Here is a 16709-nt window from a genome sequence, read left to right as displayed (position 1 = left end):
GTCTAAAAACCACTGAAAGCTGAACTACAAAATTTCCGATTAACATTTCCAAATAAAACAGACATTACAGATATTATTTTTTAAAGTAAGCTCCAAAAAAGGCAAAAATGTTCAAGATATTTCTTTGTAGCCTATTTGTTCTTGTTTTTGATGAAAAGTAAAGTTGTACTGTAACTTACTTCTTCACCTTTGTAATACAAACCCTACGTGATTTGCCAAACATCTGCCTAAATACTTCTATTAAGTGTCAGCGTGACGGTTCAAACCAAAAAGAACATTTCAAACCCTTTTAAAGATTTGTCAGTTCCAATTTTTTTTTTGGCCAACAGTTGTTCGGTAAATAATAAATTGGTTTGTTCGATTTTGCTGTACAGAAGCGTTAAAACTCAAATATTTAAAACTAAAAGATTTCACAACAACATTCCAATTTTCTTTTAGCAAAGCGTCGTTAGACGTGAAGTTGGATGAAATAAATTCTAGAGTCAATCATTTAAAAACATTGTGAGTTTTTATTACAATATAACTCTGTTTTAAGTTATTTGATTTAGCATATTTTGACAGAATATGACATTTCCAGGTTTTCATAATTACATATTTAAAGAAAAAAAAAATGAAGTTTTGATGTGTGTGTTTTTCAATAGATTGAAAGTCGGTAAACTTAAAACAAAAGCTTTTGTGATTACCATCAAAGTAATTTATTTATGTTTTCTTGCTAATGCTAATGCGTCCAGTGACTATTTTGTATAATATTCATAATAATGTAACGTGTTTGAGTCTGGTAGGCTACCTTTTAATAATATCATTGAGCCTGAGATATGATATTTTAAATACTCAGCAAATAAAAGAAATCAGAGATAAGGCATTTTAACTTCTGTCTTCACTTTAAATGCGCGTTAGTTGCATTTTCCAAGTTCTATATAATATGTGGATTACCACCAGTCATTGCATGATGATGTCATTGAGTTGAATTCGTTTTGTGATTGATGGACATTTGCGCATACTCAACAGTAGTTAATTCTCTCATTTTCAAAGTGTTACACATATGATTGTACAAGATTTAGCTTCAAAGCAATAAAAAGTACTAAATGGTGTAGTTATAACTGTGTTGTGTTTGAAAAATTTAAATTTTTTTTCTTGAAAAAATGAATGAAAAGCAGCAAATTAGACCCCATTGTCAACGCTTCTGGTGACAGATGGTTAAGGTTTGCTTTTCTTCACACTGATTCAAAAATTATAATGATTTTTTGTCGAAATGAAAAAAATTAAAAACAACGTATGCTTCATTATGCTTAGCAATAAACTTGCAATGTGCCTTTTTCACGCGGAATAACCGATACTGTAATAATAACATTTTAATCAAGCTTTCTAAAACGTAACTTTTTTTAATTACTTGAATAAGAAAAGTGCATTTTTTGACATACAACATAAAACTTTCAATTTAAGAACAGTAATTTATGCAAAACCACATTAGTAAACTTGTCACTCATCTTAACAGCATTTGATAGACTTTTGATTTCTTTTCAATAACCACATTCTATAAGTTGTGCTTTTACAATAGTAAGAAGTACTCATCATCGTCGCAACGGGGAAGTAGCTTACCAGACAAGAAAATAGAACAATCTGAGAAGTACCGGTACGTATAGTGGTTTCAAAATGTGCTTACGGAACGTGGTAGGCTACAGAAGTTTTCCAGCTCGAGGGTTCGCGATCATAGTCAACACATAAACCGTCTTTTCAAAAGAACTTTTCCAGGTGTTTTCGTTGAACACTTGGTCCTTTTCACTTAAAGATCGACTTATTTGCGCTTTTTATATCAACAGATCATGACTTTCTAAAGCAAAAAGTCTAAATCATTACCAAGAACTTTCATAAATCACCTAATAAAAAATAATAATTAGCCTAAATGTTTTACCAAACATCTATTTAAATACTTCCACTGAGTGTTTACTTGATTGCTCAAACCAAAAGAAACAGTTAAAATATTTTTTAGATTTGCCAAATTCCAATATAATGTTTTAGCAACAGTTGTTTCGCGTGCATGGGGTGAAAAGAGATCATTTTACTTTGATTTCAAATCACCTTCACCTGATACTTGCCCAAGCTTAAGAAAGCAATCATTGTTTTAGGATTGTTGGTATACAGCAATGTTAAAAATAAACATTTCAAATTTCAATTTCTTCAAACAAAATTCCAAATTTTTAGAAGAGATGAAAGATTAGATGAGAAGTTGGATGAAATAAACTCCCGATACAACCATCTAAACCAATTGTGAGTTTTAATTATAACACTGTTCTAGGTTATGTGATTTATCACATTTTGACAGAATTTGGCATTTCTCAATATTCATAAGTACATATCCAAAAAATAGATAAAGTGTAAAGCGTATGTTGTTCACTATATTTCGAGTTTGATAAACGTTTCAACAAAAAAGTTTCTGGGATTAAAAGAAAATTTATTCATTCAATTTTATCTGATTTATGTCCAGCATAGCAAGCAATACTATTTTGTGATTTTACTACACAGAAGTGTTAAAGATGAAGTATTTCAAATTCAAGTTTTTTTTCTAACAAAATTCCAACCTTTTGCAGTGAAGAGAGGTTAGACGAGAAGATGAACGCAATAAATTCTCTTGAAATTAATCTGAACAAAGAGTGAGTTTTATATATAACACTGTTTCAGGTTATGTCTTAAAAACTTTATTTTGATAAAACTTTTTATTTCTCAATTTTCTTAATTACATATTTAAAAGAAAAACTTGAACTTTGAAGTGTGTGTTTTTAAAACAGAAAGTTTTGTGATTGGAATCAAATTAGTTTATTTATGTTTTCTTGCTGATGCCAATGCGTCCAGTTGGTTTATCATTACTATATCATTGAGCATGAGATATGACTTTCCAATTTCATTATTCAACAAATAACAGAAAAACAAAATTTAACTTCCGTGTTTCCTTTAAATGGGCATAGATTGACACCAGATCATTGACAAGCAGTCTTACTTAGAAATTGAGTATGTTACCAAGATGTAAATTATTTTATTCCAGAACGGCAACAATCCAAGCAAACTTTAAGTATATTTTTAAAAAAATTATGAGATGGTCCTTTTATTTCAATAAGGACCTTCCAATAATTCCCCTTTTAAGGTGAAACAGGCTGTAGAGGTTTTAGAAAGTAATAACTATACATGATAAGACGCTCGCTTTCTAATCAAGCAATCCTGGTTCGACTCTCGGCTTAAGCTGGCTATTGAAAAATACCGCTCACCTCTACCCAGGGTGTAATAAATAGGGTGGGCGTAGTTGCTGGAAGGAACTGGCCACCCTACTCTCGTTAGTGCCGCATGCTTTGTATGATGAGAACCTTATCTTCTTAGACTCACTCTTTACCAAGCATACAAAAACAATCTTTGCGTTATGATTTCACTACAAAGAAGTGTTAAATATAAAGCAGTTCAAACCTCAATTTTTTTCTAATAACATTCCAACTTTCTCCCAGCGAAGAGAGGTTAGAGGAGAAGTTGGAGGAAATTAGTTCCAGAAACGATCATCTAAACAATGAGTGAGTCACATAATTCTATTCTAGATAATCCCATTAACGACACTTGATGGAATTTGACATTTCTCAACTCCATAAATGTATATTTAAAAAAAAAAAAAAAAAACTTTGAAGTAAATGTTTTTCAATCAATTTAAAACCCATAAAAATTTAAATTTCAGTGATTGGCACCATAATAGTTTGAGTAGTTTATTTATATTTTTTGTTGATGCCAATACATCCAATTGCTATTTGTAGATTAGTCGTGATAAGAATAACAGTAACATGTTTGGATTTCATATATTTTATCATCATTAAGCCTGATACTTTTTAATTAGTTGACAAATATAATCAGGGATACAAATTCTTAAGTTCTTTGTTCGCTCCTAATGGGCGCGAATTTATTTTTTTTAATCTGTTTATGCGCATTACTTCCAGTACTTATATGATGTCGTTGAGTTGAACATGTTTTTGTGTTGGACATTTTTAAGAAGAGTCAACAAAAATTAATTACCGCATTTTCAAGTGTTATACAAATTAAAACAAATTTTAATTTAAAAAAAAACTAAATAAAATAAAATCAAGAAGCAATCAAAAAAATTTAAATAAAGTAGAACACCAAAATTTAAGGAAAATACTGTACATTACATACTATAGACAGTACTGTAGCTTAGTTGTTTTACAATACATGGTTCGATTTTTGTAATACTGTATAACACATATCACGTTCCGAAATGATGTACTAATATATCCAATCAAAAAAACAATATATAATGTTATGTTTTCATATGTGGATTCATATTAAAAGTTTAAACGTTTTTTCAATATTTATTTGCTGTGACATTAACGTCTTAACAAATAAATGTGTTTTTATAGAGTACTTATCATTTTCAACACCAATATCTATATTTTAATAACCTGTCATGTATATTTTAGTAGAAAAATCGATGCTGACATTTGTTCATGCCTTGACTGGTGGCATTTTATGCAGTCTAAGTTACAATAAGTGCTCATAACAAAACAATTCACATTCGTACGTACTTAGTATTTTCGACCAAATGTGAATAAATATTGATGAATTAAAAGCAAGTACGAATACTGCTAACTTGTTGGTAATTTTTCGTTTTCAAATGTAAAAATGGCCCCATCGAATAAGAAAAAAGTAAATATAATTTTAAACTTGGCACATTTATTTGCTATTCCTTTACAATATCATGCTATAATTTAATAAACGAAGTTTCCCAATTCCATTTTCTTTCGTAGCCCCTGCTCACAATATTGCATAATTATTGGATCAAGACATATAGCTTACATGACAATATGGTTTATTGAATTATTTACCCCTGAACATCAAGTCAAACATCTTTTACAGTAAGGTTGGATTATGTTTTATTTAACAGTGAAATTGACAAATTTCTGGTTCTATGAAGTCAAAAATTTGGTGTTAATACAAAGCTAACACCAAATCATCGGCAAGCAAGCTCTCTCAACCAATGTGCGTAGCCATGGCGTCAAGCTACATTTTTGTTGTAGAATAGGTGAACTATTTTATTGCGTAATTCTATTATGGTGTTTCGACGATTGCTCACTGATAGTATTCTTTAGTGACACAATCTGGTATTGTGAAATCTGCTTCTAGAAAGTTTCTGTGTACGTGATATTCTGGAAACTTGTTTGACTTGTTGATCAGAAAAATGTATCTTTGTGATGTAATATCGCCCATTCGCCCTATTCTCTGGAAGCTTCTAGTCAAAGCAAACCTGTTGTAAACAGGCACGTGATTTGATTACAATTGTTATTAGAGTTGTGTTGAGAGTTGTGTATTATGGGATTAAAAGTGTAATGAAAAGTATATTGAAGACCGTTGCAGAGTTTCAGCCGATATGGAATAGGCGTAAAGTGGAAGTTATTGCCAATTGTAAAGTAGGTGTTGCAAGTAGTAGTGTATATTGATTTTGAATTCGACGAAGACGTTTGCTGTTCAGAATTTGATATTTTATGTGCTGCAAGTGGTAAACCATTCGTCAGTTTAAGAATTTTGATCTCTATCATCTCACAAGCAGAACTATCCGACCAATTATTTGACTGTTTGGCGTTTGATATTCCAATAAACTATATCATCAATGAGTCTAAAGTCTCTTCACGTGTAAGAACTAGAAAGAACTGTGACACAAGCATATGTTAGAAGTTGAACATATTACAATGATGTAACTTATTACAAAACTACAATACAATGCAATATAATACTAAGGCCAGTGCCGGTCTTTGGGGTGTGCGAACCGTGCGAACCGTGCGATCGCACAGGGCCCGCAAATTAGGGAGCGCGCAATTTAATCAGAAAATGCAGTAATCCAAAAATGCCAAAGAAAACATGATCTGATTCTTTTGCTATGCCACCGGACAGTACCATTTTACAGTATTAGTGATTTCCCTAACCACGATTTTTTTTTCATAAACACGAAATATTTTTCTTTACTCACTCTTTAATTCTGAATATATATATTTTTGGTGGTAATCACTTCTAGCTACTTGCGTCTACTTTACAAAAAATTAATTTCAGCTGAAAACTGCAACAACTTTGAACATAGCAACAAAAATTGTGATTGAGAGCAAGGGTTTTACGGTTTACGGAAAAATCCCTAATGCTTAATTGCACAGTTGGGAAAATTCATGGATACTACAAATCTTTCGATTGCATGTTTGTTTTGGAATAAATTTAATTGCATTTGACAAAACCTTGGCGTAATGAATCTCAAAAACGATGTTGGTCCATAGGACAATATAAATTACCACGGGATCCGCAATTTTCCTAATTTTTATTTATTTAGTGCAGAAATATCAATCCAAACATTTTAAAGACTTGGGAATACAATAGTCGACATACGAAATTTATTAATCAAATTAAAATCAACAACACAGCAGTAGAAACACGAAAACAACGCTGAAAAGATTTTCAAATATCTTGATTCGCTCTGCGTGACTAAAACGGTACTACGACAGTTTATCGAACGACAATTAATCGAACGACTGTTTATCGAAACGACTGTTCACTGAACGACAATTAATCGAAAACCTAACCCTAACTCCAAACTCCTAACCCTAACCCTAACCCTAACCCTTAACCCCTAACTCTAACCCCTAACCACTATGTGGCCTAACCACTATGTAACCGCGCGGTGGCTGGAATCGAACATGCGGCTCTCGATTGCGAGCCCAACGCGCTAACCACTCGGCTACTGCGTTTCGATAAACAGTCGGTTCGATAAACTGTAGTTCGATTAACTGTCGTTCGATAAATTGTCGCGTCACGGACTAAAACTCTATCAAACTAACTAACTCTATCAGGCTTAAACAACCATAGATGCAAAGTCAGGTCTTGCATGCCAAATTTAAAAAAGCTAATTAATAACCACTCGCCTACCTCTCTTGCTAACGAATTTACACCAGCTTGCAATATTCAGACGTTTGTAAATTTGCCTGCGGTTCTGAACACCTCCACACTAGCCTGTATAATATACATGTTTAAATAAGCTCATACATTCTCCAATACATATATCTGAATTATATCTGCATCCTAGGAAAAGGCTACTCTTCATTACACTTCCTTACCTTTTCCATGACCAGATCAAACCCGATATGCCAAAGACATGGTTGTCTTGCGGAATCTTAAAATTTCCCAAACCCCAAAACTTACTATTTCTATCTAGCGGTTGCTCTTTTGAACTTTTATTTGTCACACGGCGCTAGAGTATTACTTCTCGATTCTATTGATGTGTCACTGGTTATTGTAGGCTTACCAGAAGAGAATTTACTGCAAAGTTAGTGCAGACGGTCAGAAAGTTTTCAATTTGATTTTGAAAAGGTTTTTGGGCCTAGGTCAAACATTTGCTGATTGTTGAAATCTGAAAAGTGATTTTGGTATAATTTTTAGTGCAGAAATAGTGATAGCAATTTGCTTACCTGTGCCAATTCAGTTTTTGAATTTAAACAAACATTAACCTGTTTATTTTGAAATTTGTGTTTCGGGTTATTTCATTAAATATTCGTGGTTAGGGAAATCACATATAATATTCATACACAAATTTTTGTTGAACATGCTCTCAGAATGCACCAAATTCAAAGTAACTTATTAAAAATTTCTGGGAGAAGCCCCCCAGATCCCCCGCTGCTGGCTGTCGCCTTCGGCGATCACGCCGCCAGGCTTCGCCGCCGGCCGTCAAAACCCCCCTCCCCTGTCAAAATACCGAGCTACGCTACTGAATTGGATCGTTGTCGTTGGGGCCCGCAAAACATATTCCGCACAGGGCCCGAAATACCCTAAGACCGGCAATCCTTAGGCATATAAACAATCTCAAAATATCGTAAAGATATTTGAAAAAATTAAAATATGTTAAGGGTTGAGGCAAATTTCTCCTCCTATTTCAATGATTTGATTCTATTTTTTTTTTTTACTACAGTCAAAGGTCAGTGAAAACCCTACCTTTAGATTTGCAATATTCTGTTTTAGCAGCAGTTGTTTCATATGCATCGGGTGAAAAAATAAATTGATTTATGTTTCTACTTTCATGCTTGACTAAACATAAAAAAGTATTCATTGGATGATGTACACGGAAGCATTAAAATAAACTGTTTCAAACTTCAATTCCTCAATAATTCATTTCTAAAAACATTACTTTTATTTCTGCAGCGAAGAATGGTTTGACGTGAAGTTGGATGAAATAAATTCTCGTGAAAACAATCTGAACAAATAGTGGGTTTTAATTATAACTTTGTTCTACAGTAGGTTATGTGATTTACTATATTTTTACAAAATTTGACATTTTTTAATTTTTACCAATTCATATTGAATGAAAAAAATAAACTTTGGTGTGTGTGTTTATAGATTCAATGTCAATATACATGAAACAGAAATGTTTTGGGATTCCAAATCACCTTTATTTGATTCATGCCCAAGCATACGAAGCAATTGTTCTGTGATGTTGCTACACAAAAGTGTTAAAAATAAAGTATTTCAAATCTCAAGTTTTTTTTAACAATATTCCAACATATTCACAGCGAAGAGAGGTTAGACGAAAAGTTGGACGAAATTAATTCCCGTGAAAATTATTTGAACAAAAAGTGAGTCTTAAGTCTTATTGTTCGAGATTATCTCCTCAAAACTATATTTTCATAAAACTTGGTGTTTCTTAATTTTCATAATTACACATCATGCATAGCTTTGGGAGTGAAGTTTTTACAACACTATAAACAGATAACTGACAATAACAGTCCTATAACAGACAATAACAGTTATAGTCAGTCATCTGTTCATGGTACACATTATGTGTTTTTCATCAAAATTAGTTACTAATTCACTAAAAACCTTAACAGCTTGTTTCACTTTGATAAGGTCGTCAGAAGGAATTTATTCAAAATAGAACTCTATTTGAATAAGTTCCTTCTGATGTTCCTATCAAGGTAAAACAAGCTGTTGACATTTATGGTGAACTAGTAACTAATTTTGATTTAATTTTTTATGCTTAACTCTTCGCTTGGCATTGAGCACTTTTTGTAGTTTTACAGCATATATTGTGTATGTGTTTTTCATATGCTTCTAATTAATGTTAGATTAAAAGTTAAAACAAAAGCTTCTGTGATTGGCACCAAAATAGTTTATTTATGTTTTCTTGCTGGTGTTAATGCGTAAGGATGTGAGTCGTTTTTAGCGCTTGTTTGTTCAACTTTTTTAAACAGTCACATGCTCTTGAGCCGTCTCGAACTTGCGCACTTTTCGAACTAAGTTCTCAGCACTTGCCTATGCAGTCGTATAAAAGAGTTGCCCAGATATGGCATTTTAAATATCCTTTGACGACTTGCTAAATTTAAATTTTGATAAAAAAAATAAATTATTTTCCCTAATGCAGTTTTTATGATTTAAGCAAAACATCTAAAGCGTTATCAAGAACAATCATAACTTATTTGATAGAAAATAATTAAATGTTATACAAAACTTGTTTAAACAAACATCTACCCAAATACTTTCACAGAGTTTTAGAGTGATGGCTTAAACCAGAAAGACCTTTGGCAACATGTTTTAATATTTGTCAGTTTCCAATATTCTGTTTTTGTAACAGTAGTTTATCTGTATGAGGTGGATAAAATTGATTTGTTTGAATTGCAAATCACTATCTTATTTTTACCCAAGCATAGGAAATAATTGATGTTCTGTAATTTTGCTATCAGAAGAGATAAAATGAAATATTTCAAACAACATTTCAATTTTCGTCAAGCGAAAAAGAGTTAGATAAGAAGATATATGAAATAAATGCTTTATACAATTCTTTAAACAATGTGTGAGTCTTAATTATAATTTTGTGTTAAGTTATGGCCTTTAACGTACTCCTAAGTTTTTTTGTTTTTTTTTAACAACATTCAAACTTTCTTACAGCGAAGAATGGTTAGACGAGAAGATGAATGAAATAAACTCCCGTGAAAATAATCTGAACAATAAGTGAGCCTTGAGTATAACACTGTTCTAGGTTATGTGCTTTGCCACATTTTTATAAAATTTGGCATTTCTCAATCTCTATAAATGCATACTTACATATAAAATTAAACTTTGAAGTGTACGTTTTTAAATTGATTTAATGTCGATAAAATTAAAACAAAACCTTCTGTGATTGGCATCAAAGTACAATAGTTTATTTTTGTTTTATTGCTGATGCCAGTGGGTCCAATGATCATTTAGGAGATTATTTATTATAAAAGGAACCTGTTTGGTCTCGGTATTTTTTTAATACCATGGAGCCTGAGACTTCTAAATTATTCAACGAATAATATACAGTAAATATAAAATTTTAAGTTCTGTTCTTACTTTAAATGGTCATAAATTTCATTTTTCAAATTACATTTATCCGGATTTCCATCAGCCTTTGCATGTTGATGTCGTTGCGTAGAATAAGTTTTGTGATTGATGGACACTTTAAACACAGACTCAACATAACTTAATTCTCTCTTTTTGAAGTGTTATGCAAATGACAATGCAAGATTTAGCTTTAAAGCAATCGATATAACTAGTGAACATGTAAAAGCACATTTAAAGTGTTTGCTTATCTATTTTTTGGGAAGTTTCAAAAATTGTTTCTTAAAACAATTAGTTAATAAAAATCAATGTGCTAGGTTTGTTTCTTTTCTTAACTTTTGACTTACCATATTTCTCATTTAGTGATCGCATTGGAACCCCATCGCGGAAGTTCAGGTAAGCCACTTATACAGTATGATAAAGTAATTTTTATTAGAATTCAAATAATAGATTGAATGTGACAAATGGTCAAATTTAGTCTTTGTTTACACTGATTTAAAATTTTTAATAAATTGTTGTCAAAAATAAGTTTCACACAAAATTAACCTAAAACTGTATTGCCGATGAAGCAACATTTAGAAATTGTAACAACTGTAGAAGCATTTTTTTCACCCTGAGTGTAATAAAAGAATGAATAAGGAACCTCTGAACAGTCATGTAGAAAGATGTACGTATAATGAATTGTTGTTTGTTTCTGTTGAGACAGATTTACTGCAAAAATATTTTAGGGATACCACAGTTTTTAGGAACAATCAAATGTTCAAGTTCTCTCTAGTCAATATGAACTTTTGATTTCTTTGCAATAACCACAATCTATGTATTTTGATTATTTTACAATAGTAAGAAGTACTCAGCATGGCGGCAACGGGGAAGTAGCTTGCCAGGCAAGAAAATGGAGAAACATGAGATGTACGTATGGTTGTGTTGAAATGTGCTTATGGAAAGTGATGCAAAAGTTTTCAGACTCGGGGCTTTTCAATAATTGTCAACAAAAAATATTTTTTCAAAAATTATTTCTATTTTTTTGGATAGAACACTTGTTATTTTATACTTGAAAATCGGATTTTTGAGCACTCAGTTTTAACACATCATGACTCAACATAAGCAAAAGTCTAAAGCGTTATCAAGAACAGTCATAACTCACCTGATAAAAAATAATTAAATATTTTCAATTTAGAGATACTTCTACTGAGTTTAGCGTGATAGCCCAAACGGAACGGTTGAAACCCTTTTTTTGGGTTTACTGATTTCCAATAGCCTATTCCGTTTTTCAATTAATGTGGAAATTTCAAGTGGCAAACTTTGAGATTGAAATTGCAATATATAATATGTTTATTTAATTATTTTTTATTTTCCAACACTGTCAAATCGATTCATATTTTAAACTTATTGATTTTTGCCATGTTTCTTTTTTGTTGGTACTAAATTAGTGTGTTTTCTCAGTTTTGAAAAATAAAATTGAATTTACTGTTAAGGAAAAAGTTAATGTTTTATTTCTTTTTCTTTCAGATAAATGAATTATACGTGCTTCTTTTTACTAATATACATTAAGAGAAGTCAGGGTAGTCAGAAAGATATACAGCATTGTTATGTTTATTATCTAACTTAACAGTATTTGATAAACTTTTGATTTCTTCGCAATAACCACATTCTATATATTTTGATTATTGAATGAAGCAACATTTAGAAATTGTAACAACTGTAGAAGCATTTTTTTCACCCTGATTGTAATAAAAGAATCAATAAGGAACCTCTGAACAGTCATGTAGAAAGATGTACGTATAATGAGTTGTTGTTTGTTTCTGTTGAGACAGATTTACTGCAAAAATATTTTAGGGATACCACAGTTTTTAGGAACAGTCAAATGTTCAAGTTCTCTCTAGTCAAGATAAACTTTTGATTTCTTTGCAAAACCACATTCTATGTATTTTGATTATTTTACAATAGTAAGAAGTACTCATCATCACGGCAATTGGGAAGTGGCATGCCAGGCAAGAATATGGAGCAATCTGAGAAGTACGTATGGTTGTGTTGAAATGTGCTTATGGAACATGGTACAAAAGTCTTTAAATTCGGGGTATCGCGAAGATAATTATCAAAAAACCGTCTGTCCAAAAAATAACTCCATATGTTTTGGTAGCACATTTGTTATTTTACACTTGATATCCGACTTTTTGTACTTTTATTTTCACCGATCATGTCTCCGCAAAAGCAAACAATTCAAAGCGTTGTCAAGAACAATCTTAAAACTCACTTGATAGAAAATAATTACTGTAAATATTTTTCCAAACTTCTATTTGCTCTAGTTCAGGGGTCGCCAAATGGCGGCCCGCGGGCCGCATGCGGCCCGCCAAGCTGTTATGTGCTGCCCGCGGAAGGTATCACCGTACAAGTACAAGTATAACCAAACATACTTTGCTTGAGGAGTTAATGAGCATGAAGGTAAAAAAAATACTTTCCGGAAAGCATATTTTTGCTTTGCATACGATTCCACCGACCGACCAATCAGATTGTAGTTCTAGGTAAGGGTCGCCTAAAGTTATTTCAATGCGATGTCCAGCCACACTGTCCCAGTGGTTGATTGAAACGTCTGTTTTCAAATTTCGAAATTGTCTGTGAGCATAGGGTTGCTTATTTTAAGTTTGTCAATGTCATGTAAACACTAGTGTGCGTTTCACCGTTATTGTGTTTCACGAGCAGTGTTCCTTTAGGGCTTTAGGTTATGCAAGTTTTTTTTGGCAAAATAGGTCGGTGTGCCAACTCAATTTATAATATTAAAAATTGGCAAAATGTTATCTATAAATTAAAAGACTTTTTCTGGTTGTATCAAGAAAATGAAATATCTTCTGACAGGTGTTGGTTGTATTATTTCTGGTTGTATTACTGTTGTATTTTCATAAGACAACTTCTGTTGTATTATGAAAATATTTAGTTTGGTAGGCTACGGCAAAATGTTGTTAATCAACAATTCTTGCCATGCTGATAAGCACCGCAAGTGACAGTTGTCTAATAATTATCAAAGAAAGATGGTTCTATAGACTCTCACAAAAAAGATGAAAAACCAACTCATTGCTTTTTTAGAGGGAACACTGTTCATGAGTTACGATAGAAACGTTTTTTTTTCGATGATTTCTACAAGCGTTTGTTTCATGGTGCCTAGTTTCTTTCTCCCTGTTATTGGAACCTATTTTTCGCTGATATGTTAGCAGGTCCCTGTTGTTGCCTGTATTGCGATGTGTCAAACATTTCTTTGGTTACTGAAACTGTTAATTGCAAGATATTTTTTGTGAAGCGAAGTGATAACACCAATCTTGCTTGGCGATGAATATTCGGATGAAACCGCTCGCCTCGCTATAAGTGTGCAAAACAAGTGGCCTCGTTTATTAGGCGTGTTAAAGAAGTCAAAACTGTTGTTAAAGGAGCTTGGCCTGGCAGTAGCGTTGTTCGACTAATTTTGTTGCTGCGGTATTCTAAGATAAATATTAACAACATGTAATGCTGGATACTGGGTACGAAATGCGTTCTTTTCTAGCATAAGAGTCAACCTACCGAACATTTTATTAGTGCGGCCCGCCACAGCTCTCCTTAGTCCTAAAGTGACTCGCATGTAAAAAAGGTTGGTGACCCCTGCTCTAGTTAAATACTTCCACTGAGTTTTAGCCTGATAACCCAAACCAAACGTAGAACTTTTTAGGTTCACCAATTAAAATTTGTTTCATGTGTATGGAGTGCAAAGGAAATAGATTTAGTTTTAATTGCAAATCACCTTCGTGTGATACTTGCCCAACCATAGGAAGCAATTGCTGTTTTATTATATTGGTAGGCTACAAGTCTTAGAAAAAAGTCCGTATTTCAAAGCGCATTCTTTTCCTAACAACATTTTAATTTTTGTAGTGAAAAGTGGTTAAATGAAAAGTTGGATGAAATAAATTCTCGATTCAATCATCTAAATAAACAGTGAGTAGTAATCATAATACTGTTCTAAGTAATTTCATTTATTCCGTTTCGACAAAATTTGGAATTTTTCAAGCTTCATAATTACATACTTGAAACACTTGATAGGGCATCGGTTCGACACCGCTCAAGAGCATGTGGCGGTCTTTGGCAGGACATTTAAAAGCATGCCTGAAGGTTGTTACGAAGATTGGCTTCCTTACCTTCCTGTTCATTTACTTCAAATCTTCAAAGACTAGGAACCTCGGATAAGAACAAAAACATATTTCAAAAAAAAATAGTAAATTTTGAAGTCATGTTTGAAAATAGATTCAAAGTCGATGAAATGAAAACCAATTAAGTCTTCTGTCATAGAAATGAAATTGATTTATTTGAGTTGCAAATCGCATTGATCTGATACTTGTCCAAGCATTGGAAGCAACACTGTTCTGTTATTTTGCTTCATAGAACTGTTAAAAACAAAGTCGTTCAAACCTTCTTTTTTTTCTAAAATCATTCTTATTTCCTCGCAGCGAAGAGAAATTAGACGAGAAGTTGGATGAAATAAATTCTCGATTCAACCTTCTAAACAAAGAGTGAGGCTTAATTATTACTCTATTCTCCTTTATGTCCTTTACTATATTCTAATAGAATTTAGTATATTTCTATTATTTTTTAAAACACAAAAAAAAAATTAAACTTTTAAAGTGTGTATTTTTCAATGGATTTTAAGTGAATAAACATAAAACAAAAGCTGCTGGGATTTGGATTTCAAAGTAGTTTTCTTTATGTTTTCTTGTTGATGCCAATGCGTCCAGTGACTATTAGACTATTATTCGTAATAATAATAAAAGTAGCGTGTTTGGTTTTGGCATATTTTACCAATACTATTGAGCCTGAAACTTCCTAATAGTTCGACGAATAACAAAAAAATACAACATTCTTTCTATGTTTATTTGTTTAGTGGCATAAATTTCATTTTCAAAATTTTATGTGTGAAAATTACCATCAACCATTGCATGTTGATGTCGATAAGTTTAATACGTTTTGTGGATAAGGGACATTTTAAGCAGACCTAATAGAAATTAATTCTCGTTTTTTGAATTGGTACACAAATGACAATGCAAGACTTATCTTTGAATTAATCAAAAGAATTTGAATATTTAACAACAAATTTGAAATGTTTGCTTATCTATTCTAAAAATTTTAAAAACAGCTCCTTACAACAATTAGCTAATGAAATGTGGTTATAATTTTGTTTGTTTTCTTAATTTTTGACACAGCTTATTTCTCATTTAGGGATCGCAATAAAACTGCATCAAGAAAATTCAGGTAAGCTAATGAAATAATAAAGTAATTTTAAAAAAAATTCACATAATAAATTAAGTGTGACAGATAGTCAACTTTTTCGGTATTCACAATGATTCAGGAATTTTGTATAAAACTTGTTTGTCAAAATCAAGTTTTACAAGTAAACTAAAACTGTGTTGCAGGTGAAATAATATTTGGGAATTGTAACGGACGATTGTAACAAAAATTAAAAATTGATTTAATTAACTAATTTACAAAGTATTTTCGCACTTTCTGTTAAGGTAAGCTGCTGCTAAAGTTTCCATAAAAACCATGATTAAAAACCGTTATTATTATCACGTGTACGAGAAATGTATTTACTTCAATATTACGAAGCAAAGATATTTCTCACTCAATCAGCTAAGAATTGTAATTATATTTTCCCTTCTTTTCAACGATTAAATTATCTGTGTTGTTTGTTTTTTTTTGGCAGTCAGACGTCAGTACAGTCATCATCTCGGCATCGGGAAAGTAGCTTTTCGGGTCAAAAAATTGAACAATCTGAGAAGTACGTATAGTAATTACAGTATGTTAAAATGTGCTTATGGAACATTGTACAGAAGTTTTCCAACTCGGGGGTTCGCGATGATAGTCAACAAAAACCGTCTTTTCAAAAATACATTTTCAGATGTTTTCGTTGAACACTTGGTTTTTTACTCTTCAAGATCGTTTTTTTGTGCTTTCTATATTAACAGATCATGACTCCGAGAAAGCAAAAAGTCAAAATTGATTTATTCCAGTTGCAAAGCACATTTATCTGAAACTTGTCAAAGCATGATAAATCAATCTTATTTTGCAATTTTGGCACAAAGAAATGTTGAAAATAAAGTTCTGTATTTCAAACATCATTTTTTTCCAACAATATTCCAACTTTCTTACAGTGAAGAGTGGTTGGATGAAAAGTTGGATCAAATAAATTCTCGATGCAATCAGCTAAATAAATAGTAAGTTTTAATTATTACTGTTTTAAGTTATGTCCTTAACCATTAGAGGAATGAAAAAAATTTAGGCTATTTTTTCCCCAAACCACCCATGGAGATTCTCTATGCTATAAA

The 16709-nt window shown here is 31.9% G+C and overlaps 1 protein-coding gene across 6 annotated transcripts in view; it reads left to right on the top strand.

The window, feature by feature from the left end:
• Positions 1-16709, top strand: part of LOC145764745 (prominin-1-A-like) — a 69037-nt gene that overhangs the window by 34970 nt on the left and 17358 nt on the right. For 5 of the 6 annotated variants that reach the window (XM_082576407.1, XM_082576404.1, XM_082576405.1 and 2 more), the window contains 16 exons: positions 439-501; positions 1559-1633; positions 2203-2268; positions 2589-2651; positions 3492-3554; positions 8218-8280; positions 8586-8648; positions 9958-10020; positions 10735-10767; positions 11212-11280; positions 12319-12387; positions 14266-14328; positions 14838-14900; positions 15604-15636; positions 16088-16162; positions 16536-16598. In XM_082576407.1, the coding sequence (XP_082432533.1) occupies positions 439-501; positions 1559-1633; positions 2203-2268; positions 2589-2651; positions 3492-3554; positions 8218-8280; positions 8586-8648; positions 9958-10020; positions 10735-10767; positions 11212-11280; positions 12319-12387; positions 14266-14328; positions 14838-14900; positions 15604-15636; positions 16088-16162; positions 16536-16598 (987 nt within the window). The remainder of the gene's footprint in view (positions 1-438; positions 502-1558; positions 1634-2202; positions 2269-2588; positions 2652-3491; positions 3555-8217; positions 8281-8585; positions 8649-9957; positions 10021-10734; positions 10768-11211; positions 11281-12318; positions 12388-14265; positions 14329-14837; positions 14901-15603; positions 15637-16087; positions 16163-16535; positions 16599-16709) is intronic. The other variant, XM_082576406.1, reaches the window with a different exon arrangement.

This window comes from Aplidium turbinatum, chromosome 2, assembly GCF_918807975.1.
Source record: "Aplidium turbinatum chromosome 2, kaAplTurb1.1, whole genome shotgun sequence".
Taxonomy (NCBI): domain Eukaryota; kingdom Metazoa; phylum Chordata; class Ascidiacea; order Aplousobranchia; family Polyclinidae; genus Aplidium; species Aplidium turbinatum.
Note: the sequence above shows the minus strand (reverse complement) of the source record. Positions and strands in the feature narration are given on the sequence as shown.